General features: G+C 37.5%; 1 protein-coding gene across 2 annotated transcripts in view; it reads left to right on the top strand.

The window, feature by feature from the left end:
* The window catches only part of SCP2 (sterol carrier protein 2), a 164,703-nt gene that overhangs the window by 52,468 nt on the left and 85,450 nt on the right, over positions 1-26,785 (top strand). For both annotated transcript variants that reach the window (XM_030870167.2, XM_060305457.1), the window contains 4 exons: positions 9,192-9,255; positions 14,177-14,263; positions 15,428-15,578; positions 16,674-16,821. In XM_030870167.2, coding sequence (XP_030726027.1) covers positions 9,192-9,255; positions 14,177-14,263; positions 15,428-15,578; positions 16,674-16,821 — 450 coding nt within the window. The remainder of the gene's footprint in view (positions 1-9,191; positions 9,256-14,176; positions 14,264-15,427; positions 15,579-16,673; positions 16,822-26,785) is intronic.

Raw genomic sequence — 26,785 nt, 5'->3', positions numbered from 1 at the left:
ACCCTTCCTTGTTGTCATGTTTTGATCTACAGGAATATTTTTTCAATATTTTCACTCTTGCGGGGTGTCTTTTTCTTCCTGGTGGTAGTTTCAGAGCAACTGTAGGCCTGCCACTAGCTCCCCTCTTCTCTCCTCTGCAGTAGTTTTCAGACTGCCCTTCTTCCCTAGGAGGCTTACTGTGGGAGCGTGAATGATTGCTGGCAGGGATTTGGTCACTTTTTCCCTTTCCCTTTTTTTTTCTCTTATAGATAATTTGAAGTTTTGTGTTTTCTTTTGTCTAGTTATGCTGAGGGTATGGTTTTGTGCAGTTTTATTTGTTTTTCTTTTTATTCTGTATTTTTTTTTTTTTTTTTTTTTTTTGCGGTACGCGGGCCTCTCACTGTTGTGGCCTCTCCCATTGCGAAGCACAGGCTCCGGACGCGCAGGCTCAGCGGCCATGACTCACGGGCCCAGCCGCTCCGCGGCATGTGGGATCTCCCCAGACTGGGGCACGAACCCAGGTCCCCTGCATCGGCAGGCGGACTCTCAACCACTGCGCCACCAGGGAAGACCTATTCTGTATTTTTTTAGAGGATGTGGAGAGAGATTTAGGCAGTTTTCATTGCCCGCAGCTAGCTGGAAATCTGTGTTTGGTGTGTTTTCAATCTTTTCTCACGTTTTACGTTACTCAGAGTAGTTGGACAGTTTTTTCTAGTCTAAAGTCTGAAGTGTAAATGTGTAGTATTTTAGTTGAAATGTTATTCTTCATCCAAAAGATTTCTAATGAATTGTAGAATTTCATAGAATTTTAAGTTGTTTGAAATTGCTGTTTGTGAATGTGCTCTAGAAATGAATATGTAAGAATGTTTGTAGTAGCTTACATTCTGCTATAGAATCAGGAGATATTTGTGACTTCAAGGTTTGATTCAAAGAGATTGAGGTCTTTTTATACCACTCATATTCTTAGAACAGCCCAAAATCTGAATTGGCAGTTCAGAGTCAGTAGTCAACAAGCCCTTCATCAGTGTCCAGGATTAGTAAATAATGGTAAGTGATTGGCAGAATATTTTTCAAAGGGTTGCTATCTTCTGTAGATTAACTGGATCCCATAGTAAGGAAACAAGAAGAAAAGACATCAGTACCTACTGAATATCTCCTATGTCAGACACTATGCCAAGTGCTTTTATATAGTTTAGCTGCCCTTCTTCCTACAAATCCGTTTGTGAATTGCTTATAAACCTTCTAATAGATGACAATAAAGCATTTGAACTTCCTGTGACAAGAAACTTGCCACAGAGGCTACTCATTCCATTTTTTTGATCATTCCAATTGTTACAGTGCTCTTTTTCATGTTGAACTCAAATCTCTCTCCCTATAGTTTCTGTCTTCTGAGACTCATAGAGCAAGCCTCTTTCACCTTACAGCCCTTCAAATATCTGAAGCCAGCTTGACTTGTTCCCTTTAACTGTTTCTTATTAGACTTGTTTCATGATCCATCATCCCCATGTTTACATGTGATCGCATGTAAACTTTTCTGGTAATTGCATCACACTGTTGAATCATATTGAGCTTATAATCGAACAGAACCTCAGAGCCTTTCTCATGATTGCTGCTCCTTTTCTTAGGTAGTTTTGGGTGGTCAAGAATAGAACAGGGCATTTAATTAATTACATTCTGATCCATCTCATTGATAAACCTCACTGACGTCTATTTGGATCCAACATTATAGCAGTCTCTCTCAGCTTCAGGTGTGGTTAGCATACCGTTGAATTTTCTTTATTTTTTTAAAAAATAAATTTATTTATTTATGGCTGCGTTGGGTCTTTGTTGCTGCATGCAGGCTTTCTCTAGTTTTGGTGAGCAGGGGCTACTCTTACCCTTTAATTTTCTAATCCAATTTTTGGTAGAAATATTAACCAGAGCATGGCTGAGGTTAGAGGTTAGCAATAGAGACTTTGCTCTAGGTTAATACTTTGATCAGTGCCTGTCATTGATCAGTGCCTGTGTGTTCTGTTGACTCTTAAGATGCTCCATGACGTGGGTCAGTTAAGTTGGAAAATGCTTCATACTTTAACTCCCTTTTGGACAATCATAATACACATGCAATAGTAAAGGAAAGTCTCTAAATGCTCTGCCATAAAGAAATTTATTTAACTTTGTTTAAGCCAGTATTATGTAAACCTGACAGAAGAACCCTCATTTTTATAGTAACACCAAAAAAACCCCGAAAAACAAAAGGGAAAAAAACCCACACTACAGTATTTCCCTGTCTTGTCCCAAAAGATGGCCTGAAAAATTTTGTCTGTTGTCTTGCTGATACTAGATACTATGTTTCATTTGATCTACTAGCCAATACAATAAAAAAGATAATTAATTTGGGTGGATTGGTTCAAGATGGCAGAGTAGAAGGACATGTGCTCACTCCCTCTTGCGAGAGTACTGGAATTACAGCTGACTGCTGAATGATCATCGACAGGAAGACACTGGAAATCACCAAAAAAGGTACCCCACATCCAAAGACAAAGGAGAAGCCGCAATGAGAGGGTAGGAGGGGCGCAATCACAATAAAATCAAATCCCATAACCACTGTGTGGGTGACTCACAAACTGGAGTACAATTATACACAGAAGTCCACCCACTGGAGTGAATGTTCTGAACCCCACATCAGGCTTCCCAACCTGGGGGTCCGGCAACGAGAGGAGGAATTCCCAGAGAATCAGACTTTGAAGGCCAGTGGGATTTAATTGCAGGACTTCCTTCAACAGGACTGGGGGAAACAGAGACTCCACTCTTGGAGGGCACACCCAAAGAAGTGTGTGTACCAGGACCGAAGGGGAAGGAGCAGTGACCCCATAGGAAACTGAATCAGACCCACCTGCTGGTGTTGGAGGGTCTCCTCCAGAGACAGGGTGTAGCTGTGGCTCATGGTAGGGACAGGGACACTGCCAGCAGAAGTTCTGGGAAGTGCTCCTTGGCGTGAGCCCTCCCGGAGTCCGCCATTAGCCCCACCACAGAGCCTGTAGCCTCCACTGCTTGGTCGCCTCAGACCAAACAACCATCAGAAGAGGGAACTCAGCCCCACCCATCAGCAGACAAGTGGATTAAAGTTTTACTGAGCTCTGCCCACCAGAGCAACACCCAGCTCTACCCACCACCAGTCCCTCCCATCAGGAAACTCACACAAGCCTCTTAGATAGCCTCATCCACCAGAGGGCAGACAGAAGAAGCAAGAAGAACTACAATCCTGCAGCCTGTGGAATGAAAACCACATTCACAGAAAGATAGACAAAATGAAAAGGGAGAGGACTATGTGTCAGATAAAGGAACAAGATAAAACCCCAGAAAAACAATTAAATGAAGTGGAGGTAGGCAAACTTCCAGAAAAACAATTCAGAATAATGATAGTGAAGATGATCCAGGACCTCGGAAAAAGAATGGAGGCAAAGATCGAGAAGATGCAAGAAATGTTTAACAAACACCTAAAAGAATTAAAGAACAAACACCTAGAAGAAATAAAGAACAAACAAACAGAGTTGAACAATACAAAAACTGAAATGAAAAATACACTAGAAGGAATCAATAGCAGAATAACTGAGGCAGAAGAAAGGATAAGTGACTTGGAAGACAGAATGGTGGAATTCACTGCTACAGAAAAGAATAAAGAAAAAAGAATTGAAAGAAATGAAGACAGCCTAAGAGTCCTCTGGAACAACATTAAATGCACCAACATTTGCATTATAGGGTTCCCAGAAGGAGAAGAGAGAGAGAAAGGACTCGAGAAAATATTTGAAGAGATTATAGTTGAAAATATCCCTAACATGGGAAAGGAAATAGCCACCCCAGTCCAGGGAGCACAGAGAGTCCCAGGCAGGATAAACCCAAGGAGAAATAGGCTGAGACACATAGTAATCAAATTGACAAAAATTAAAGACAAAGAAAAATTATTAACAGCAACAAGGGAAGAACGACAAATAACATACAAGGGAACTCCCATAAGGTTGACAGCTGATTTCTCAGCAGAAACTCTACAAGCCAAAAGGGAGTGCCACGATATATTTAAAGTGATGAAAGGGAAGAACCTACAACCAAGATTACTCTACCCAGCAAGGATTGCATTCAGATTTGACGAAGAAATCAAAAGCTTTACAGACAAGCAAAAGCAAAGAGAATTCAGCACCACCAAACCAGCTCTACAACAAATGCTAAAGGAACTTCTCTAAGTGGGAAACAGAAGAGAAGAAAAGGACCTACAAAAACAAATGCAAAACAATTAAGAAAATGGTAATAGGAACTTACATAATGATAATTACCTTAAATGTGAATGGATTAAATGCTCCAACCAAAAGACACAGCCTTGCTGAATGGATACAAAAACAAGACCCATATATATGATGTCTACAAGAGACCAACTTCAGACCTAGGGACACATACTGACTGAAAGTGAGGGGATGGAAAAAGATATTCCATGCAAATGGAAATCAAGAGAAAGCTGGAGTATCAATACTCACATCAGAATAGACTTTAACATAAAGAATGTTACAAGAGACAAAGAAGGACACTACATAACGATCAAGGGATCAATCCAAGAAGAAGATATAACACTTATAAATATATATGCACCCAACATAGGAGCACCTCAATACGTAAGGTAAATGCTAACAGCTATAAAAGAGGAAACTGACAGTAACACAGTAATAGTAGGGGACTTTAACACCTCACTTACGACAGTGGACAGATCATCCAGACAGAAAATTAATAAGGAAACACAAGCTTTAAATGATACAATACAGCAGATAGATTTAATTGATATTTATAGGACATTCTATCCGAAAACAGTGGATTACATTTTCTTCTCAAGTTCACACAGAATATTCCCTGGGATAGATCATATCTTGGGTCACAAATCAAGCCTTGGTAAATTTAAGAAAATTGAAATCATATCAAGCATCTTTTCCGACCACAGTGCTATGAGACTAGAAATAAAGTACAGGGAAAAAAATATAAAAAGACACAAGCACATTGAGGCTAAACAATATGTTACTAAATAACCAAGAGATGACTGAAGAAATCAAAGAGGAAATCAAAAAATACCTAGAGACAAATGACAATGAAAATACGACAATCCAAAACCTATGGGATGCAGCAAAAGCAGTTCTAGGAGGAAAGTTTATAGCAATACAATCCTACCTCAAGAAACAAGAAAAATCTCGAAGAAACAATCTAATCTTACACCTCAAGGAACTAGAGGAAGAACAAACAAAACCCAAAGTTAGCAGATGGAAAGAAATCATAAAGATCAGAGCAGAAATAAATGAAATAGAAACAAAGAAAACAATAGCAAAGATCAATAAAACTAAAAGCTGGTTCCTTGAGAAGGTAAACAAAATTGATAAACCTTTAGCCAGACCCATCAAGAAAAAGAGGGAGAGGACTCAAATCGGTAAAATTAGAAATGAAAAAGGAGAAGTTACAACTGACACTGAAGAAATACAAAGCATTATAAAAAACTACTACAGCAACTCTATGCCAATAAAATGGACCACCTGGAAGAAATGGACAAATTCTTAGAAAGGTATAACCTTCCAAGACTGAACCAGGAAGAAATAGAAAATATGAAGAGACCAATCACAAGTAATGAATTTGAAACTGTGGTTAAAAACCTTTCAACAAACAAAAGTCCAGGACCAGATGGCTTCACAGGTGAATTCTATCAAACGTTTAGAGAAGAGCTAACACCTATCCTTCTCAAACTCTTCCAAAAAATTGCAGAGGAAGGAACACTCCCAAACTCATTCTATGAGGCCACCATCACCCTGATACCAAAACCAGACAAAGATACTACAAAAAATGAAAATTACAGACCAATATCACTGATGAATATAGATGCAAAAATCCTCAACAAAATACTAGCAAACAGAATCCAACAACACATTAAAAGGATCATACACCATGACCAAGTGAGATTTATCCCAGGGATCCAAGGATTCTTCAATATATGCAAATCAATCAGTGTGATACACCATATTAACAAATTGAAGAATAAAAACCATATGATCATCTCAATAGATGCAGAAAAAGCTTTTGACAAAATTCAACACCCGTTTATGATAAAACTCTCCAGAAAGGGGGCATAGAGGGAACCTACCTCAACATAATAAGGGGCATATACAGCAGACCCACAGCAAACATCATTCTCAATGGTGAAAAACTGAAAGCATTTCTTCTAAGATGAGGAACAAAACAAGGATGTCCACTCTTGCCACTATTATTCAACATAGTTTTGGAAGTCCTAGCCATGGCAATTAAAGAAGAAAAAGAAATAAAAGGTATACAGATTGGAAAAGAAGAAGTAAAACTGTCACTGTTTGCAGATGATATGATACTACACATAGATAATCCTAAAGATGCTACCAGAAAACTACTAGAGCTAATCAATGAATTTGGTAAAGTTGCAGGATACAATAATTAATGCACAGAAATATCTTGCATTCCTATACACTAACAACGAAGATCAGAAAGAGAAAGTAAGGAAACAATCCCATTCACCATTGCAACAAAAGAATAAAATACCTAGGAATAAACATACCTAAGGAGGTAAAAGACCTGTACTCAGAAACTGTAAGACAGTGATGAAAGAAATTAAAGGTGACACAAACAGATGGAGAGATATATCATGTTCTTGGATTGGAAGAATCAATATTGTGAAAATGACTATACTACCCAAAGCAATGTACAGATTCAATGCAACCCTATCAGATTACCAATGGCATTTTTATAGAACTAGAAAAAAAATCTTAACATTTGTATGGAGACACATAAGACCCCGAATAGCCAAAGGAAACTTGAGGGAAAAAAACAGAGCTGGAAGAATCAGACTCCCTGACCTCAGACTATACTACAAAGCTACAGTAATCAAGACAATATGGTGCTGGCACAAAAACAGAAATATAGATCAATGGAACAGGATAGAAAGCCCAGAGATAAATCCACACACCTATGGTCAACTAAACTATGACAAAAGAGGCAAGGATATACAATGGAGTTAAGACAGCCTCTCCAATAAGTGGTGTTGGGAAGACTGGACAGCTACATGTAAAAAATGAAATTAGATCACTCCCTAACACCACACTCAAAAATAACTCAAAATGAATTAAAGACCTAAATGTAAGACCGGACACTATAAAACTCTTAGAGGATAACATAGGAAGAACACTCTTTGACATAAATCATAGCAAGATCTTTTTTGACTCACCTCCTAGAGTAATGGAAATAAAAACAAAAATAAACAAATGGGACCTAATGAAACTTCAAAGCTTTTGCACAGCAAAGGAAACTATAAACGAGACAAAAAGACAGTCCTCAGAATGGGAGAAAATATTTGCAAACGAATCAATGGACAAAGGAGATTAATCTCCAAAATATATAAACATCTCATGCAACTCAGTATTTAAAAAAAAACAACCCAGTTGAAAAATGGGTAGAAGACCTAAATAGATTTCTCCAAAGAAGACATACAGATGGCCAAGAGGCACATGAAAAGCTACTCAGCATCACTAATTATTAGAGAAAGGCACCTCAATACTACAATGAGGTACCACCTCACACCCATTAGAATGGACATCATCAGAAAATCTACAAGCAACAAATGCTGGAGAGGATGTGGAGAAAAGGGAACTGTCTTGCTCTGTTGGTGAGAATGTAAGTTGATACAGCCACTATGGAGAACAGTATGGAGTTTCCTTAAAAAACTAACAATAGAATTACCGTATGACCCAGCAATCCCACTACTGCGCATATACCCGGAGAAAACCATAATTCAAAAAGACACATGCACTCCAGTGTTCACTGCAGCATTATTTGCAATAGCCAGGTCATGGAAGCAACCTAAATGCCCATCGACAGGCAAATGGATAAAGAAGATGTGGTACATATATACCATGGAATATTACTCAACCATAAAAAGGAACGAAAATGGGTCATTTGTAGAGACGTGGATGGACCTAGTGAGTGTCATACAGAGTGAAGTAAGTCAGAAAGAGAAAAACAAATATCGTATATTAATGCATATATGTGAAATCTAGAAAAGTGGTACAGATGAACTGGTTTGCAAGGCAGAAATAGAGACACAGTTGTAGAGAACAAATGTATGGACACCATGGGGGGAAAGTGGGGGATGGGGGTGGTGCTGGGATGAATTGGGAGATTGGGATTGACATATATGCACGAATATGTATAAAATAGGTAACTAATAAGAACCTGCTGTATAAAAAAATTAAAATTCAAAAAAAAAAAGATATGAATTTGATTTGGCTTGTTCTTACTGGACCCGTTCTGACTGCCTCTGGATCAGTCACTTACTCTTATTGGTATGAGATCACTAGTGTGGTCTCTACCTTTTTCCATTTTTATTAGAATTGAGAGAAGATTTGTTCAATTATATGTATGTCATTTCTGCTCTGAAGATCACCCTCCTTGACAGAAAAGGTAGAGATAAAACAGAAATGAGGACTCTCCACTTTATTGTGCTGTGTATTAACTTAATATTATCAGCTCCAATCAGTGCACTTTTTCATTCCTTGGTCTTTCTAGTTCCAAAGGAGGATTCAAAACCTATTTTATTCTGTTTCATCTTCTTAAAAATAATAAACAAGACTTTTACAAATTTTACTTCATTAATGTGCTTGCTTTTATTTTCGGACACTACTCTTTGAACTTTCTGTTAAAGAATTTAAAAAGTATACACTTTTCTTGTTAGACTAACTCTTCTGAAGACCTTTCTGCCTTATCATAAGGCAAAAGAAGTTCAGGCCCTAGAGGTTTGAATTGTAAAATTCACTTCGTCCAGGGATGTTGGGATGTTTTGGCAGACTCCTTGAAGTATTGCTGGCAGTGCTTTCCTGCCTTATAACCACTGTGGTCCTAGGCTATATTTTCTGGGTTTTGAAAGTAGACCCTAGTTGTACTAGGTTGAATAGGCCAGTTTGAACTATTTTCATATCATATGCTTATTTGTTGAATCAATTCATGAAATACACCCCAGTTTAATTATAAAGAAATGTTTATGTGAGGGATCAGTGTTGAAGTTTCCAATACTGGTATCTATGCATGGGAAAATGTCGAAATATTAGAACGATACTGAGTATCATGGCAACATTTGTTAACAAGCAACAGGAAAGCATTAACTCACTAATAGAAGTTTGCTTTCTCTACAGGAACAAAACTTGAACACTTTGCAAAAATTGGATGGAAAAATCATAAACATTCAGTTAATAACCCGTAAGTATTTCAGAGATATGAGATAGTGAGAATCTGGGTTATCCTGCTATGTAATATGCAACTTTATACTTGAAAAGCAAATGTAAGACCTCAGAGATGTTAACTAGAATGTTTTTCTTCTTATGAAAGGCTTGTGCCCAAGTAAACTTTTGACTACTTTTCAGTTTAGGTTTTGGTCTATTTATATTTAAAATGCCATTTAAGCTTAGTTGCTCTTTTAAGAAAGAATGTGAATGGCTAGCGTTAAAAGAGGTAATTGGTCATAGGTTCTAACTCTAGTAAATGAAATTTATTATAATAATTTTAATTGGAAATAACCAGGCCCCATTTTAAACCATTTTTTAAAACTTTTCTTAGTTTGTTGTGATCAATTAAAATGTCTGTAAAACACGTATTAGTGGTTGTTTTAATTACTTTATATTAAATTATTTGCATTTTAATTATGTTAGTGTCATTAACTCTTACTCTGATAGAATAATATGGTTATTTATATCCTAAAAAATAGCCTGAAGTAAAATTACATCATATGTATTACTGATAATTAATCTTTGAATCCATAGTGCCTAGTGCAATGCATGGCTCATAGCATGTACTTAATGGTTGCTGAATAAAATTGGTTCACTGGGAAATGAATTAGTGCCACACAAGTAGAATCTCTACAAAAGCAAACCACTAGGCAATAACAGAATAGTAGCTAACTTTATTAAATGCCAACTCTGTGTCACTGTGCTAGGTGCTTTTATGTACATTTTCATTTAATTCTCTCAAGGACCCTATAAGGTAGTTATTTTTATTCTTATTTTATAGATGATGAAAATAAGGACTACAGAAATTAGGCAACTTGCTCAGGATCATTCTAAATAGTGGTAAAATAGTGTTTATATTTTTCCTTCTACTAGATTATAAACTCCTTGAGGGCAAGAGCCATCTCTTATCTTTATGTTCTTAATGCTTAGCACAGAGTCTGGAACATAATCAGTGCTCAGTAAATTGTTTCTGAACTATTAAACAAATTTTGCCATGTTTAATAAACATAAAAACATGATAAGGGACATTTTATACCACAAGTGGGTCATTACCACATATTTCTATGCTACTACTTGTTCTCCTCATTCTTCTGATTTTGAATTGATATTTGAATTCAGGGTATACCTAATTAACAAATAATATCTACTCCCATGCCCTAAATTTAGTGGTATTTTGTGAAAGATCTAAGGGTATTGTGGAAGCTTTGGTTAATTCCCTTGCTTATATAATAAAATAGAAATTCCTTCATATGAGATAACAAGCCTGTTATAATTTGGCCTCGTTCTACCTTGCTGGTCTTATTTCCTGCCACTTCCCTGGTTATTCTCAATCTCATCTCTCACAAGATTACTTGGTATTTCTTAAGTGTATTATACTGTGCTTGTTTCTGTGTTTTTAGTTATGCTGTTAACTCTCCCTGGAATATCCTTCTCCCCTTCTCTTGTTTGGCAAGTATCTACTTACTCATCAAGTCTCAACCCAAATATCATTGCTTCTCTTAGTACCTTCTTAAATAGGCATAATTATTTTTTCTCATGAGCTTCATTGTACTGTCTGTATATGTCTGTTACAACATATCACACTGTATCATACTTATTTATAAATCTTTCTCCTCTGATGATGATGATCCTTGAGCAGAGATTATGTCTCATCTTTATATCTTCAGTACCTAGTAGGGTATTGGAACATAGTATATGCTCAATAGAACTTTGCTGTTACTGAATAGTAGTTAGGATAAGCAGTCTTAAGCCCATAAATATGGTCTAGAGCTGATTTCTTTGTCCTTAGAACTTGGAGGACCATTAAACATCCTTGTGATTTCCTGAAACTAGTAAGGAACTGTACCAACATATTGAGGAGTTGACAGTATGCAGTTTCCTGGCTTTGAGGCTCCAAAGAGCAGCTCTTGACCTTCCCCAGAGAAGCAAAACTTCCAAGTCTTTCTTTTACTTAACTCCCTGCCTAACCAGGTACTCATTTATCCACTCATTACAGCATTCTTCTAAAGGATTTTCATTCACTCAGCTATTATGTATTCAGTAGCCTACTATGTGCAAGACGCTGGCAAAGCTACTAGTGATATAGCAGTGAACAAGATGGGTAAATTCCTTGTCCTCATGGATCTTCTGCTATGTATTATAAGTTCTCAATTATGTTGAATAGGCAAATGTTATTTCTTTTTTTTTTTTTTTTTGCGGTACGCGGGCCTCTCACTGTTGTGGCCTATCCCGTTGCGGAGCACAGGCTCCGGACGTGCAGGCTTCAGACCCGCAGGCTCAGCGGCCATGGCTCACGGGCCTAGTCGCTCTGCGGCATGTGGGATCTTCCTGGACCGGGGCACGAACCCGCGTCCCCTGCATCGGCAGGCGAATTCCCAACCACTGCGCCATCAGGGAAGCCCGGCAAATGTTATTTCTGAATGTCAGCTTCATCATTTAAAACTCACTGAAACAACCAAGAATAGCCTTCTAGGTTTGGCTCAAATTTCAGATGCTAACTTCTTACACTAGGTTTTGCTTGACTAGTGAAGAAAGATAATGCTGTGTTTGCTGACCAGTCATTAGAGATAACCTGTTACATATTTCTAGGAAGATTGAGTTAAGAACCTTCTCAAGTGCTTCCTCACAGATTATAAGAATACCTAAAGGCAGTGAGAATCTGTGATCAGTAGTATAAGATTAGGGATAGCTTCTGCCACTTGAGCCTTCAGACCTGTGTCTATAACTCTCCCTCCTTACTATCTCTTGAATTCATTACTTCTTTCCATCTTTTTTTTTTTTTAATTTTATTTTTTGGCTGCACCGCACGGCATGTGGGATCTTAGTTCCCTGACCAGGGATTGAACCCACGCCCCCTGCATTGGAAGCATGGAGTCTTAACCACTGGACCTCCAGGGAAGTCCCGCTTCTCTCCATCTTTTACTTCCAATTCCCTATTTTAGGCCCTTATCATTTCTTGCCTTAATTATTGCCTCAATCTCTTAGTTGGTTTACTTGCTTTTGGTAATGCCTTTTTAGTGTCCCTTTTCCATACCACAGCTTTCTTGCTGAAATACAAATCTGGTCATGTCACTCCCAGCTTAATATCCTTTAGTAGTTCCTAATTGTTTTCAGTATAATGTAAACACCGTATACTGGCCTTTCATGATCTGATCCTTGTTCATGTCTCCTGCCCCCTCTTCTTCATCTTGCCTCCATATTCCTTCCCAGATGTCACGCTCTAGCTTCAATAAACTGTTTCACCTCAAGAGGCTTTGCATGTGCTGACCCTTTTGCCAGGAATTCTCTACCTCCTATTTCCTCTTATTTGCCTAATCTCAGAGAGGAAGCCCCCTTTGGTATCTGGGTTTGATGTGTATCCTGTTGGTCCCATGGCACCCTGTATAACATTTCTGTGATGGCATTTATCATACTAGAATGGTGTATTTATTGCTGTGGATTCAGACTGAGTTCCTTGAGGGTAGGGACTATGTCCATGTCCCCACTGTCTAGTACAGGATCTGGCTTAAATAAAGCATGTTTTTGAAAGTTGGTGATGGTCAAAGTTAGCTTCAGAAGCAAAGGTGCAGACAGTAGTATGCAGATCTAAGTTACATGGGCTTGATTTCTAAACACTGGAATTGCTTAATTTCCATACCAGTTGAAGTTTGCTTTTAGAAACTCCCTTATTGTATCTATTTGTGCTGCTGTCTTTCCAGAGCAATTTCTAAAACCATCTGATTATATTGTTAGAGGCACCAAAGGGGATGAAAATAAGTTTCTTCTTGGCAGTGATGAGAAAGGAAATGTGTTTTGAAGAATGCAGATATTTTATTATAGGTTTTATACATTTATTTAAGAATGCCATTAGCTTTCATTAAATGTAGTTGTATAATATTATCACCACAAAAGTTGGCTGAATTGCAAGTCATTTAATTTTGCTTTTAAGGAACTAATATTTTTGTAATTCTTCAGGAAAAAAAAAGGTATTTTATTTTAACCTGCAACTGGTTTGACACCAACTGCGTGTACTGCAATTTAATTCTGGTACCTGCCACCCAGAGTTAATGCAGACTCTATGAATTAAGACTTCACAAGACTGCTCTCACTTTAGATGCCAGATGAAGTAGGATCCCCAGGCCACCTGCACTTCTGACCAACTGGCTATAAATTCAGTGGTTCCCATGATCCTCTCATGTTTGATAATTCACTAGAATGACTCACAGAACTCAGGAAAGTACTGTACTTACTGAGGAACAGCCAAATGAAGAGGCACATAGGATAATGACTGGGAAGGTTCCTAGTGCAGAGCTTCCATGCCCTCTTCCCATGGAGTCAGGGCATAACACCCTCCTGTGAAGGTACTCGGCAACCAGGTGGCTTCACCAAGCTTCAGTTTCTAAAGTTTTTATTGGGGCTTCATTATACAGGCATATTCAATTAAATCATTGGCCACTAGATCTCTAGGTCCCCCTCTTCTCCCTAGGGGTCAAACTGGTTCAATAGTCCCCATCTTGTATTCGCATGGTTGATCTTTCTGGTGACCAGACCCCTGGCTCATCCCTCCCTTATCCCCCAGCTAACAAGGGGACCACCACAAGTCACCTAATTAGCATAACAAAGACACTTCTATTACTCAGGAAATTCCAAGGGTTTTAGAATCTCCATGCCAGGAACCCAGGACAAAAATTAGACAAAAGTTTTTTATACAACATGATATTTTGGAGTTAGGAATTTTAATAATTCAATTCAAATGACTTATTTATTGTAGATTGAAATGGTTTATTGAAAGCCTATCTTTCGTTTGTGAAAAGAGTATTTGTGTGTTATTCTCTCTTTAACTTCTGGACCAGAACATCTTCAACAAAAATTGTGATTGCTACCTCACATTCTGTAACTACTTATTTTATATTTAGGTATTCCCAGTTCCAAAAGGAGTACAGTTTAGATGAAGTGATGGCATCTCAAAAAATTTTTGATTTTTTGACTATCTTACAATGTTGGTAAGAAAAACACATTTTAATATTTAATAGAAGTACTGTGCCTTCTCCCCACCCCGCCCCCCCATCCCTTGGGTAGACTGTAGGCTCTGTATCTGGGTATATCTATATCTGTATCTGCTTTTATAGAACTCCTACCAAGTATAGTCCTTACCCTGGAGTGAGCACCCTTGCTTCCTATTCCTGTCTAGACACAGATTGTCTTTTCTCTTGGAAAATTATATATTTTACTTCCTTTTCTCATGACTTCCAGCTACTCTGTTTTAATAGTATTTATTCATTTAAATGTGGCTTGGGAGGCCAGTGGAGTCCAAAGGTTTTCCCCTTGACCATTTTGTTTTCTCTGCTGTGTATTTCTACTGTAGGAAATTTTACTCAATCATACTAACTACGAGTAAAGGTAAAACAAGAAAAAAAATCAAAGCTCTAATAATGATAGTAACTCTGTCTTGAAAATTGCTTGACAATATCTGTCTCCTGGAAGACTGAGTTAGTATTGCATAGCTCCTACCTGTGCCTAACTCTCACCTGGATGTGTCCTGGAGTTACTGTCTGGGATGCAAGTGAACAAGTGACGTCCATTTTTATCTGTAGCAGTATGAGTGTCTGCCCATTTTTAAAGTACAGCTCAACTCACAGAAGGCTTCTTGTGTCTGCTGCCTTCCTTCACAGCTGCTCTAAGGAAAAGGTCTGTTTTGAGGAGATCTCAAGAGTCTTAACCAAACCATGGGCTTTCTGGTATCTCCTGTTCCATCCTTTCCCAGTTTCCAAAAGGATTCCAAGACTGATTATTTGGGAGATAGCAAAGTTGGAGCTAGTTAGGCCTATAGTAGAATCTTTATTAGCTCAGGAATAACCTTGTGGACTCCTCAGAAGTCACCAGAAAATACCTTATGTATTTGCAGAGGCAAATCTGGGATTCTTTGCAATAAGAACTTTTTGGGAGAGACCTTTAGAGACCAAGCAGTGACTGATAGCATTTAAATTCTTGTTAGAAGTTCAGTCTTCAGGTGTGAAGCATGTATAATTTTTAACTGCAGATATTACAAAGACAGTCCAGTGACCAGCAAGCATACACCCAGCCTTTCCACACTGAAAGAACTCCTAGACTGAAATCCTAAGACCGAGGTGAACCAGGTATAAATAACTATTTTCACCTCCTCTTAGTCCCACTTCAGATGGTGCTGCAGCGGCAATTTTGGCTAGTGAAGCGTTTGTACAGAAGCACGGCCTGAAATCCAAAGCTGTGGAAATTTTGGCTCAAGAGATGGTGACTGATATGCCAAGCACGTTTGAAGAAAAAAGCATTATTAAAATGGTGTGTCTGAGATTCTGTTTTATTAATCAGTCAAGGGATTTCTTTTTCAAAATTTCAAGGTGACATCATGTCATCAGCTCTGAACGTTATTTACTTGAAAAAAATTGGTCTAGAAAATTTAATATTATAATCCATCCTTAAGAATCTGTTAAGGGAAAATAACTGATAAGAACATATGCATGCACTTTTAACTAACTAGTGTGCTGTTTTTAAAAATTTTGAGTTGCCTAAATATGCCCAGAACTCCAGTCTTACAGAGTTAAGGGAAAAACAAAGATATTTTCAGGAACTTTTTTGCACTTTAAAAATCACTGATTGAAGATTGAGTACAAAATGGAGGAAGTAAAAAAGATAAGAATTCTGACCTGAGTTAGTTGAATATTTGAAGATACATACATATATACACATATAAAAATTGCATTATGTACACACACATATATAAATAAGCATATGGTTTATGTTAGAGTTTACAAAATGATTTTACAACAATGCTTTGAATTTTAAAATGTTTCTGTAACTTGCCCAAGATCACACAAGCTAGGGTGTGGCAGAGGTGAAACTTATACTCAGGTTTTCTGATTGTAGTACATTTTCCATCACATCACAGTTTTATTCCTTGGAAAAGAGGTGAGTTTGCATGTTATTATCTGAGACCAAAGGGGTGTTAATAGCATGAATATTGGAAAAATGGTTTGAATCCTATATGATCTTCTAAAAGAAGATTGTTTATTTTCATATAGAAATTCACCCATATTTTTCAGTGTATCTGAATCATAATGATCTCTTGATAAATCTCTTCAACCTATCTACCACAACTATATATTGTGGTTTGATAGAGTTTTTGTAACTTTGCACAGGATATGGCATGAGGAATTGTAAGTCCTTTTTATAGTACAAAATGTAATGTGTATGTTCATTCTCCCTCCTGGATATTCTTTTATTTGGACTTTCTGTGTAATACAGAATTAACTGAGATTTCAATATTTATGGTCAGTTCTCAACTGTTAAGGTTATACATATTAATCTCTTATAAGCCTTATATAAAAGTCCCAGTTTTGATGCCCTTAATTTATTTATATATGGTTTTGGTTTTAGGTTGGCTTTGATATGAGTAAAGAAGCTGCCAGAAAGTGCTATGAGAAATCTGGCTTGAGACCAAGTGATATTGATGTAATAGAACTTCATGATTGCTTTTCCACCAATGAACTTCTTACTTATGAGGCACTGGGACTCTGTCCAGAAGGTAATATCTTTGATGAGATGCAGATTAACTTACTACATGTCACTGAGAACATTTCACTTTCATCATAAAACAAAACAATTCACTAATTGCCTTTCCCTCCATGTTGACTCTGCCACACTGTGCAAAGCGAATGGAAGCTATCCTGATCTTGGACTTCTAGAACATGTAGTCTTGGACAGTACCAAATGAGATGACAGAGTATACAAATAATTTGTTTTATGTAAATCAGGGGTACTTGTAATGCACTGTTAAGTAAAAAAAAAAAAAGGATAAAAAAAATCACATATGTAATTCCAGCTATTTCAAACTGTTTGAATAAAGACCTGAAGAAAGGAAAATGGAAAGACTAGTTGGTGGGATCTGGAGGATTTTTTTTTTTCTTTTTGTTTTTAAAGTGGTTGTACCATTTTCCATTACTACTAGCAGTATGTGAGATTTCAGTTGTTTCACATTCTCATCAACACTGGATGTGGTCAGTTTTTAAATTTCAGCCATTCAAAAGAGTATATAGTGGTGTTTTATTTTAGTTTTATTATGCATATCCCTCATGACTAGTGATGTTGAGCATCTTTTCTTGTGCTTGTTGGTCATTCATATATCTTTTGTGAAGTGTCTGTTCAGACCTTTTGCCCTTTGATTATTGGGTTACTTGTCTTTATTGTGTTGTAAAATTTATATAAAGGTATATTCTGGATACAAGTAATTTGTCTGATATATGTGGGCTGTGAATGTTTTCTCCCAGTCTGTGGCTTACCTTTTTGTTTTATTAATAGTGTCTTTTGAAGGACAAATTAAAAAATTTTTGATTATCAATTACATATTTTCTTATCAATTTTTTTAATGGTTCAGGCCTTTTACATTCCAAGAAACTTGCCTACTGCAAGGTTATAAAGATTTTCTTCTGTTTTTATTCTAGGAGTTCTGTAGTTTTAGATTTTACATTTAAGTACATGATCTATTTTGAGTCAATTTTTATGTTTGGTGTAAGGTAGAGGTTGATATTACTCTTTTTTTCCCCATACACATATTCAGCACCTTTTATTGGAAGGACTTTTCTCTCCCCATTGAATTGCCTTGGCACCTTTGTCAAAAATTGCCCATATATGTGAGGGTCCGTTTTTGGATTCTCTGTTCTATTCCAATGATCTACATGTCTACCTTTTCACCAATACCAAGTTAGTTTGGCTACTGTGTTTATTCTACTACACTCTACTATACTATACTATATCAGATAGGATAAGTTCTCCAATTTTGTTCGTTTTAAAAATCATTTTGGTTATTTTAGGTCCTTTGCATCTCCATGTACATATTAGAATTAGTTTGTCAATTTCTACAAAATAAAAAGCTTGCTGGAATTTTCATTGAGTCTGTAGATTGATTTAGAGAGAATTGTCATCTTAACAATGTTGAATCTTCCAGTCCATTAGATGTGTATATGTTTCCATTTGTTTAGCTCTCCTTTAACTTCTATTAGAATGTTTGTAGTTTTCAGTATAGCCCTTAGGTGTCTTTTGTTAGGTTTATTCCTTGGTATTTTATGGGTTTTGGCATAATTTTTTTTTTTAAACTTCATTTTCCAATGTTTGCTGATAGTATATAAGAATACAATTGATTAAAAAAAGCTTGGAAACTGTAACTTTGCTAAATTCATTTGTTCTAGTTGTTATTTTGCAGATTATGAGTGATTTTTCATATAAACAATCATGCCATTTGCCAACAACAGTTTTTTGTCTTCCTTTCTGATCTTTTTATTTTTTCTTACCTTACTGCAATGACTGTGAGCTCTAGTACCATACTGAATAGAAGAGGTGAAAGTGGGCATCATTACCTTATTCATGATCTCAGGGGATGCACTTTAATATTTTACCATTATGTATAATGTTAGCTATAGGTTTTTTGTTGATACCATTTATCATGTTGAGAAAGTTCCTTACTATTCTTAGCCTGCTGAGGTTTTTTATTTTGTTGTTGTTTTGTCATCAAGGGGTGTTGAATTTTCAAAAAATTCTTCTGCATCTATTAAAATGATCTATGTGGATTTTGTCCTTTATTCTTTTCACATGGTGAATTACATTAATTTTGAATGTTAATCTAACCTTATATTTCTGGGATTAATCCTACCTTTTAATATATTGTTAGAATCAATTTGCTAGCATTTTGTTAATGAAATTTGTTTATATATTCATGAAGGATATTTGTCTGTAGTTTTCTTTTTTTCCAAGTTGTTTTATTCCAGTCTCATAAAATAAATTGAGCAGTGGTCACTCATTCTCTATTTGCTGAAGTAGTTTCTGTAAGATTAGTGTTAGTTCTTCCTTGACTGTTTCATTACCAGTATAATCAAGTAGATTAAAGTTTTCTTTGGGGGGGATGTTTTCAATAAATTAAAATTTCTTAATAGATATAGGCCTATTTATAATTTTATTTATGTACTTATTTTTTAACATCTTTATAGGAGTATAATTGCTTTACAGTGGTGTGTTAGTTTCTGCTTTATAAAAAAGTGATTCAGCTATACATATACATATATCCCCATATCTCCTCCCTCTTGCATCTCCCTCCCACCCTCCCTATCCCACCCCTCTAGGTGGTCACAAAACACTGAGCTGATCTCCCTGTGCTATGTGGCTGCTTCCCACTAGCTATCTATTTTACATTTGGTAGTGTATATATGTCCATGCCACTCTCTCACTTTGTCCCAGCTTACACTTCCCTCTCCCCGTGTCCTCAAGTCCATTCTCTACATCTGCACCTTTATTCCTGTCTTGCCCCTAGGTTCTTCAGAACATTTTTTTTTTATATTCCATATATATGTGTTAACATACAGTATTTATTTTTCTCCTGACTTACTTCATTCTGTATGACAGACTCTGGGTCCATCCACCTCACTACAAATAATTCAATTTCATTTCTTTTTATAGCTGAGTAATATTCCATTGTATATATGTGCCACATCTTCTTTATCCATTCATCTGTCGATGGACACTTAGGTTGCTTCCATGTCCTGGCTATTGTAAATAGAGCTGCAATGAACATTGTGGTACATGACTCTTTTTGAATTATGGTTTTCTCAGGGTATATGCCCAGTAGTGTGATTGATGGGTCGTATGGTAGTTCTATTTTTAGTTTTTTAAGGGACGTTGGTACTGTTCTCCACAGTGGCTGTATCAATTTACATTCCCACCAACAGTGCAAGAGTGTTCCCTTTTCTCCACACCCTCTCCAGCATTTATTGTTTCTAGATTCTTTGATGATTGCCATTCTGACTGGTGTGAGGTGATACCTCATTGTAGTTTTGATTTGCATTTCTCTAATGATTAGTGATGTTGCGCATCCTTTCATGTGTTTATTGGCAATCTGTATATCATCTTTGGAGAAATGTCTGTTTAGGTCTTCTGCCCATTTTTGGATTGGGTTGTTTGTATTTTTGAGATTGAACTGCATGAGCTGTTTATATATTTTAGAGATTAATCCTTTGTCAGTTGCTTCATTTGCAAATATTTTCTCCTGTTCTGAGGGTTGTCTTTTTGTCTTGTTTCTGGTTTCGTTTGCTGTGCAAAAGCTTTTAAGTTTCATTAGGTCCCATTTATTTTTGTTTTTATTTCCCTTTCTTTAGGAGGTGGGTCAAAAAGGATCTTGCTGTGATTTATGTCATAGAGTGTTTTGCCTATGTTTTCCTCTAAGAGTTTGATAGTGTCTGGCCTTACATTTAGGTCTTTAATCCATTTTGAGTTTATTTTTGTGTATGGTGTTAGGGAGTGTTCTAATTTCAGTCTTTTGCATGTAGCTGTCCAGTTTTCCCAGCACCACTTATTGAACAGGCTGTCTTTTCTCCATTGTATATTCTTGCTTCTTTTATCAAAAATAAGGTGACCATATGTGCGTAGGTTTATCTCTGGGCTTTCTATACTGTTCCATTGTTCTGTATTTTCTATTTTTGTTCCAGTACCATACTGTCTTGATTACTGTGGCTTTGTAGTATAGTCTGTAGTCTAGGAGCCTGATTGCTCCAGCTCCATTTTTCTTTCTCAAGATTGTTTTGGCTATTCGGGGTCTTTTGTGTTTCCACACAAATTGTGAAATTTTTTGTTTTAGTTCTTTGAAAAATGCCATTGGTAGTTTGATAGGGATTGCATTGAATGTGTAGATTGCTTGGGGTAATATAGTCATTTTCACAATGTTGATTCTTCCAATCCAAGAACATGGTATATCTCTCCATCTGTTTGTATCATCTTTAATTTCTTTCATCAGTCTTACAGATTTCTGGATACAGGTCTTTTGTCTCCTTAAGTAGGTTTATTCCTAGGTATTTTATTCTTTTTGTTGCAATGGTAAATGGGAATATTTCCTTAATTTCTCTTTCAGATTTTTCATCATTAGTGTATAGGAATGCAAGAGATTTCTGTGCATTAATTTTGTATCCTGCTACTCTACCAAATTCATTGATTAGCTCTTGTAGTTTTCTGGTAGCATCTTTACGGTTCTCTATGTATAGTGTCATGTCATCTGCAAACAGTGACAGCTTTACTTCTTCTTTTCTGATTTCGATTCCTGTTATTTCTTTTTCTTCTCTGATTGCTGTGGCTAAAACTTCCCAAACTATGTTGAATAATAGTGGTGAGAGTGCACAACCTGGTCTTGTTCCTGATCTTAGAGGAAATGGTTTCAGTTTTTCACCATTGAGAATGATGTTGGCTGTGGGTCTGTCATATATGGCCTTTATTATGTTGAGTTAAGTTCCCTCTATGCCTACTTTCTGGAGGGTTTTAATCATAAATGGGTGTTGAATTTTGTCGAAACCTTTTTCTGCATCTATTGAGATGATCATGTTGTTTTTTGTTCAATTTGTTAATATGATTTTTCACACTGTTTGATATGTGTGTATTGAAGAATCCTTGCATTCCTGGGATAAACCCAACTTGATCATGGTGTATGATCCCTTTAATGTGCTGTTGGATTCTGTTTGCTAGTATTTTGTTGAGGATTTTTGCATCTATATTCATCAGTGATATTGGCCTATAGTTTTCTTTCTTTGTGACAGCTTTTTCTGATTTTGGTATCAGGGTGATGGTGACCTCGTAGAATGAGTTTGGGAGTGTTCCTCCCTCTGTTATATTTTGGAAGAGTTTGAGAAGGATAGGTGTTAGCTCTTCTCTAAATGTTTGGTAGAATTCGCCTGTGAAGCCATCTGGTCCTGGGCTTTTGTTTGTTGGAAGGTTTTTAATCACAGTTTCAATTTCAGTGCTTGTGATTGGCCTGTTTTTATTTTCTATTTGTTCCTGGTTCAGTCTCGGAAGGTTGTGCTTTACTAAGTATATGTCCATTTCTTCGTGGTTGTCCATTTTATTGGCATATAGTTGCTTGTAGTAATCTCTCATGATCCTTTGTATTTCTGCAGTGTCAGCTGTTAATTCTTTTTCATTTCTAATTTTATTGATTTGAGTCTTCTCCCTTTTTTCCTGATGAGTCTGGCTAATGGCTTATCAATTTTGTTTATCTTCAAAGAACCAGTTTTTAGTTTTATTGATCTTTGCTACCGTTTCCTTCATTTCTTTTTCATTTATTTGTGATCTGATCTTTATGATTTCTTTCCTTCTGCTAACTTTGGCAGTTTTTTGTTCCTCTTTCTCTGATTGCTTTAGATGTAAGGTTAGGTTGTTTATTTGAGATGTTTCTTGTTTCTTGAGGTAGGATGATATTGCTATAAACTTCCCTCTTAGAACTGCTTTTGCTGCATCCCATAGGTTTTGGGTCATCGTGTTTTCATTGTCTCTAGGTATTTTTGATTTCCTCTTTGATTTCTCCAGTGAGCTCTTGGTTATTTAGTAGTGTATTGTTTAGCCTCCATGTGTTTGTATTTTTTACATATTTTTTCCTGTAATTGATATCTAGTCTCATAGCGTTGTGGTCGGAAAAGATACTTGATACGATTTCAGTTCTCTTAAATTTACCAAGGCTTGATTTGTTACCCAAGATATGATCTATCCTGGATAATGTTCCATGAGCACTTGAGAAGAAAGGGTATTCTGTTATTTTTGGATGGAATGTCCTATAAATATCAATTAAGTCCAACTTGTTTAATGTGTCATTTAAAGCTTGTGTTTCCTTATTTATTTTCATTTTGGATGATCTGTCCATTGGTGAAAGTGGGGTGTTAAAGTCCCCTACTGTGATTGTGTTACTGTCGATTTCCCCTTTTATGGGCTGTTAGCATTTGCCTATCTATTGAGGTGCTCCTATGTTGGGTACATAAATACTTACAATTGTTATATCTTCTTCTTGGATTGATCCCTTCATCATTATGTAGTGTCCTTCTTTGTCTCTTATAATAGTCTTTATTTTAAAGTCTATTTTGTCTGATATGGGAATTGCTACTCCAGCGTTCTTTTGATTTCCATTTGAATGGAATATCTTTTTCCATCCCTTCACTTTTAGTCTGTATGTATCCCTAGGTCTGAAGTGGGTCTCTTGTAGACAGCATACATATGGGTCTTGTTTTTGTATCCATTCAGCCAGTCTGTGTCTTTTGGTTGGAGCATTTAATCCATTTACATTTAAGGTAGTTATCAATATGTATGTTCCTATTACCATATTCTTGATTGTTTTGGGTTTGTTATTGTAGGTCTTTCCTTCTCTTGTGTTTCCTGCCTAGAGAAGTTCCTTTGGCATTTGTTGTAAAGCTGGTTTGGTGGTGCTGAATTCTCTTAGCTTTTTCTTGTCTGTAAAGTTTTTAATTTCTCTGTCAAATCTGCATGAGATCCTTGCTGGGTAGAGTAATCTTGGTTGTAGGTTTTTCCCTTTCAACACTTTAAATATGTCCTGCCACTCCCTTCTGGCTTGCAGAGTTTCTGCTGAAAGATCAGCTGTTAACCTTATGGGGATTTCCTTGTATGTTATTTGTTGTTTTTCCTTTGCTGCTTTTAATATTTTTTCTTTGTATTTAACTTTTGATAGTTTGATTAATATGTGACTTGGCGTGTTTCTCCTTGGATTTATCCTGTATGGGACTCTTTGCGCTTCCTGGACTTGATTATTTCCTTTCCCATATTAGGGAAGTTTTCTACTATAATCTCTTCAAATATTTTCTCAGTCCCTTTCTTTCTCTCTTCTTCTTCTGAGACCCGTATTATTCAAATGTTTGTGTGTTTAATGTTGCCCCAGAGATCTCTGAGACTGTCCTCAATTCTTTTCATTCTTTTTTCTTTATTCTGCTCTGTGATAGTTATTTCCACTATTTTTTCTTCCAGGTCACTTATCCATTCTTCTGCCTCAGTTATTCTGCTATTGATTCCTTCTAGAGAATTTTAAATTTCATTTATTGTGTTGTTCATCATTGTTCATTTGCTCTTTAGTTCTTCTAGGTTCTTGTTAAACGATTCTTGTATTTTCTCCATTCTAGTTCCAAGATTTTGGATCATCTTTACTGTCATTATTCTGCATTCTTTTTCAGGTAGACTACCTATTTCCTCTTCATTTGTTTGGTCTGGTGGGTTTTTACCTTGCTCCATCTGCTGTGTGTTTCTCTGTCTTCTCATTTTGCTTAACTTACTGTGTTTGGGGTCCCCTTTTTGCAGGCTGCAGGTTCATAGTTCCCATTGTTTTTGGTGTCTGCCCCCAGTGGGTAAGGTTGGTTCAGTGGCTTGTGTAGGCTTCCTGGTGGAGGGGGCTGGTGCCTGTGTTCTGGTGGATGCAGCTGGATATTGTCTTTCTGATGCTCAGGACTCTATTCCGTGGTGTGTTTTGGGATGTCTGTGACCTTATTAAGATTTTAGGCAGCCTCTCTGCTAATGGGTGGGGTTGTGTTCCTGTCTTGCTAGTTGTTTGGCTTAGGGTGTCCAGCACTGTAGCTTGCTCGTCGTTGAGTGGAGCTGGGTCTTAGTGTTGAGATGGTGATCTCTGGGAGAGCTTTCGCCATTTGATATTACGTGGAGCCAGGAGGTCTCTGGTGGACCAGTGTCCTGAACTTAGCTCTCCCACCTCAGAGGTACAGGCCTGAGACCCGGGTGGAGCACCAAGACCCTGTCAGCCACACGGCTCAGAAGAAAAGTGAGAATAAAGAAAGAGAGAAAGAAAAAAATAAAATAAAATAAAGTTTTTACAATAAAAAACTTATTAAAGATAAAAAGTTAAAGAGTTTTAAAAATAAAAGAAAGAAAGAAGAGAGCAACCAAACCAAAAAACAAATCCACCAATGATAACAAGCACTAAAACCTATACTAAAAAAACAATAAACAGAGAAAAAACACACAAAAAACGGACAGACAGAACCCTAGGACAAATGGTAAAATCAAAGCTATATAGACAAAATCACACAGAGAAGCATACACATACACCCTCACAAAAAGAGAAAGAGGAAAAAAAATGTATATATATAACAAAAAGGAAGAGAGCAACAAAATCAATTAAAAAATCTACCAATGATAATGAACTCTAAATACTAAACTAAGATAAACATAAAGCCAGAAACAAATTAGATGCAGAAAGCAAACCCCAAGTCTACAGTTGCTCCCAAAGTCCACCAACTCAATTTTGGGATGATTCCTTGTCTATTCAGGTATTCCAGAGATGCAGGGTCCATCAAGTTGATTGTGAAGATTTAATCTGCTCCTCCTGAGGCTGCTGGGAGAAATTTCCCTTTGTCTTCTTTGTTCACACAGCTCCTGGGGTTCGGCTTTGGATTTGGCCCCACCTCTGCATGTAGGTTGCCTGAGGACGTCTGTTCCCTGCCCAGACATGACAACGAGGTTGAAGTAGCAGCTCATCAGGGGGCTCTGGCTCACTCAGGCTTGTGGGAGGGAAGCGTACGGAATGTGGGGCGAGCCTGTGGCGGCAGAGGCCACCATGATGTTGCAACAGCCTGAGGTGCGCTGTGTGTTCTCCTGGGGAAGTTGTCCCTGGATCCCAGGACCCTGGCAGTGGCGAGCTGCACAGGCTCCTGGGAGGGAGGTGTGGATAGTGACCTGTGCTTGCACACAGGCTTCTTGGTGGCTGCAGCAGCAGCCTTAGCATTTCATGCCCGTTTCTTGTGTCCACACTGATAGTCGTGGCTCGTGCCTGTTTCTGGAGCTCGTTTAGGTGGTGCTCTGAATCCCCTCTCCTCGTGCACCCTGGAACAATGGTCTCTTGCCTCTTAGCCAGTTCCAGACTTTTTCCTGGACTCCCTCCCGGCTAGCCGTGGCGCACTAGCCCCCTTCAGGCTGTGTTCACACAGCCAACCCCAGTCCTCTCCCTGGGGTCTGACCTCCGAAGCCTGAGCCTCAGCTCCCAGCCCCAACCTGTCCCAGCCGGTGAGCAGACCAGCCTCTCGGGCTGGTGAGTACTGGTCAGCAGCGATCCTCTGTGTGGGAATCTCTCCGCTTTGCCCTCCGCACCCCTGTTGCTGCGCTCTCCTCTGTGGCTCCGAAGCTTCCCCGCTCCGCCACCCTCACTCTCTGCCCACGAAGGGGCTTCCTGGTGTGTGGAAACCTTTCCTCTCTCACAGCTCCCTCCCAAAGGTGCAGGTCCCGTCCCCATTCTTTTGTGTCTGTTTTTCCTTTTTTTTTTTTTGCCCTACCCAGGTACATGAGGAGTTTCTTGCCTTTTGGGAATTCTGAGGTCTTCTGCCAGTGTTCAGTAGGTGTTCTGTAGGAGTTGTTCCACATGTAGATGTATTTCTGATGTATTTGTGGGGAGGAAGGTGATCTCCACATCTTACTCCTCTGCCATCTTGAAGGTCTGATCTATAATTTTTGTTTCTTCCTGTACCTATTAATTTTGGTAAGATATATTTTTCAAGAAAATTGTCAGTTTTATTTAAGTAGCCAAATTTCTTCACTGAAGTTGTTCAAAGTATTCTCTTAGTATCCTTTTAATGTCTATAGAATCTATGGTGATAACCTTTTTTTTTTTAATTCCTGATATTGATGGGTTTTGTTCTTTCTCCTTTTTTTCTTCATCTGTCTAGCTAGAAGTTTGTCAATTTTGT

Source organism: Globicephala melas, chromosome 1, assembly GCF_963455315.2.
Source record: "Globicephala melas chromosome 1, mGloMel1.2, whole genome shotgun sequence".
In the NCBI taxonomy this organism is placed as follows: domain Eukaryota; kingdom Metazoa; phylum Chordata; class Mammalia; order Artiodactyla; family Delphinidae; genus Globicephala; species Globicephala melas.
The sequence above is the reverse complement of the archived record's forward strand: the minus strand, read 5'-3'. Positions and strand labels throughout refer to the sequence as shown.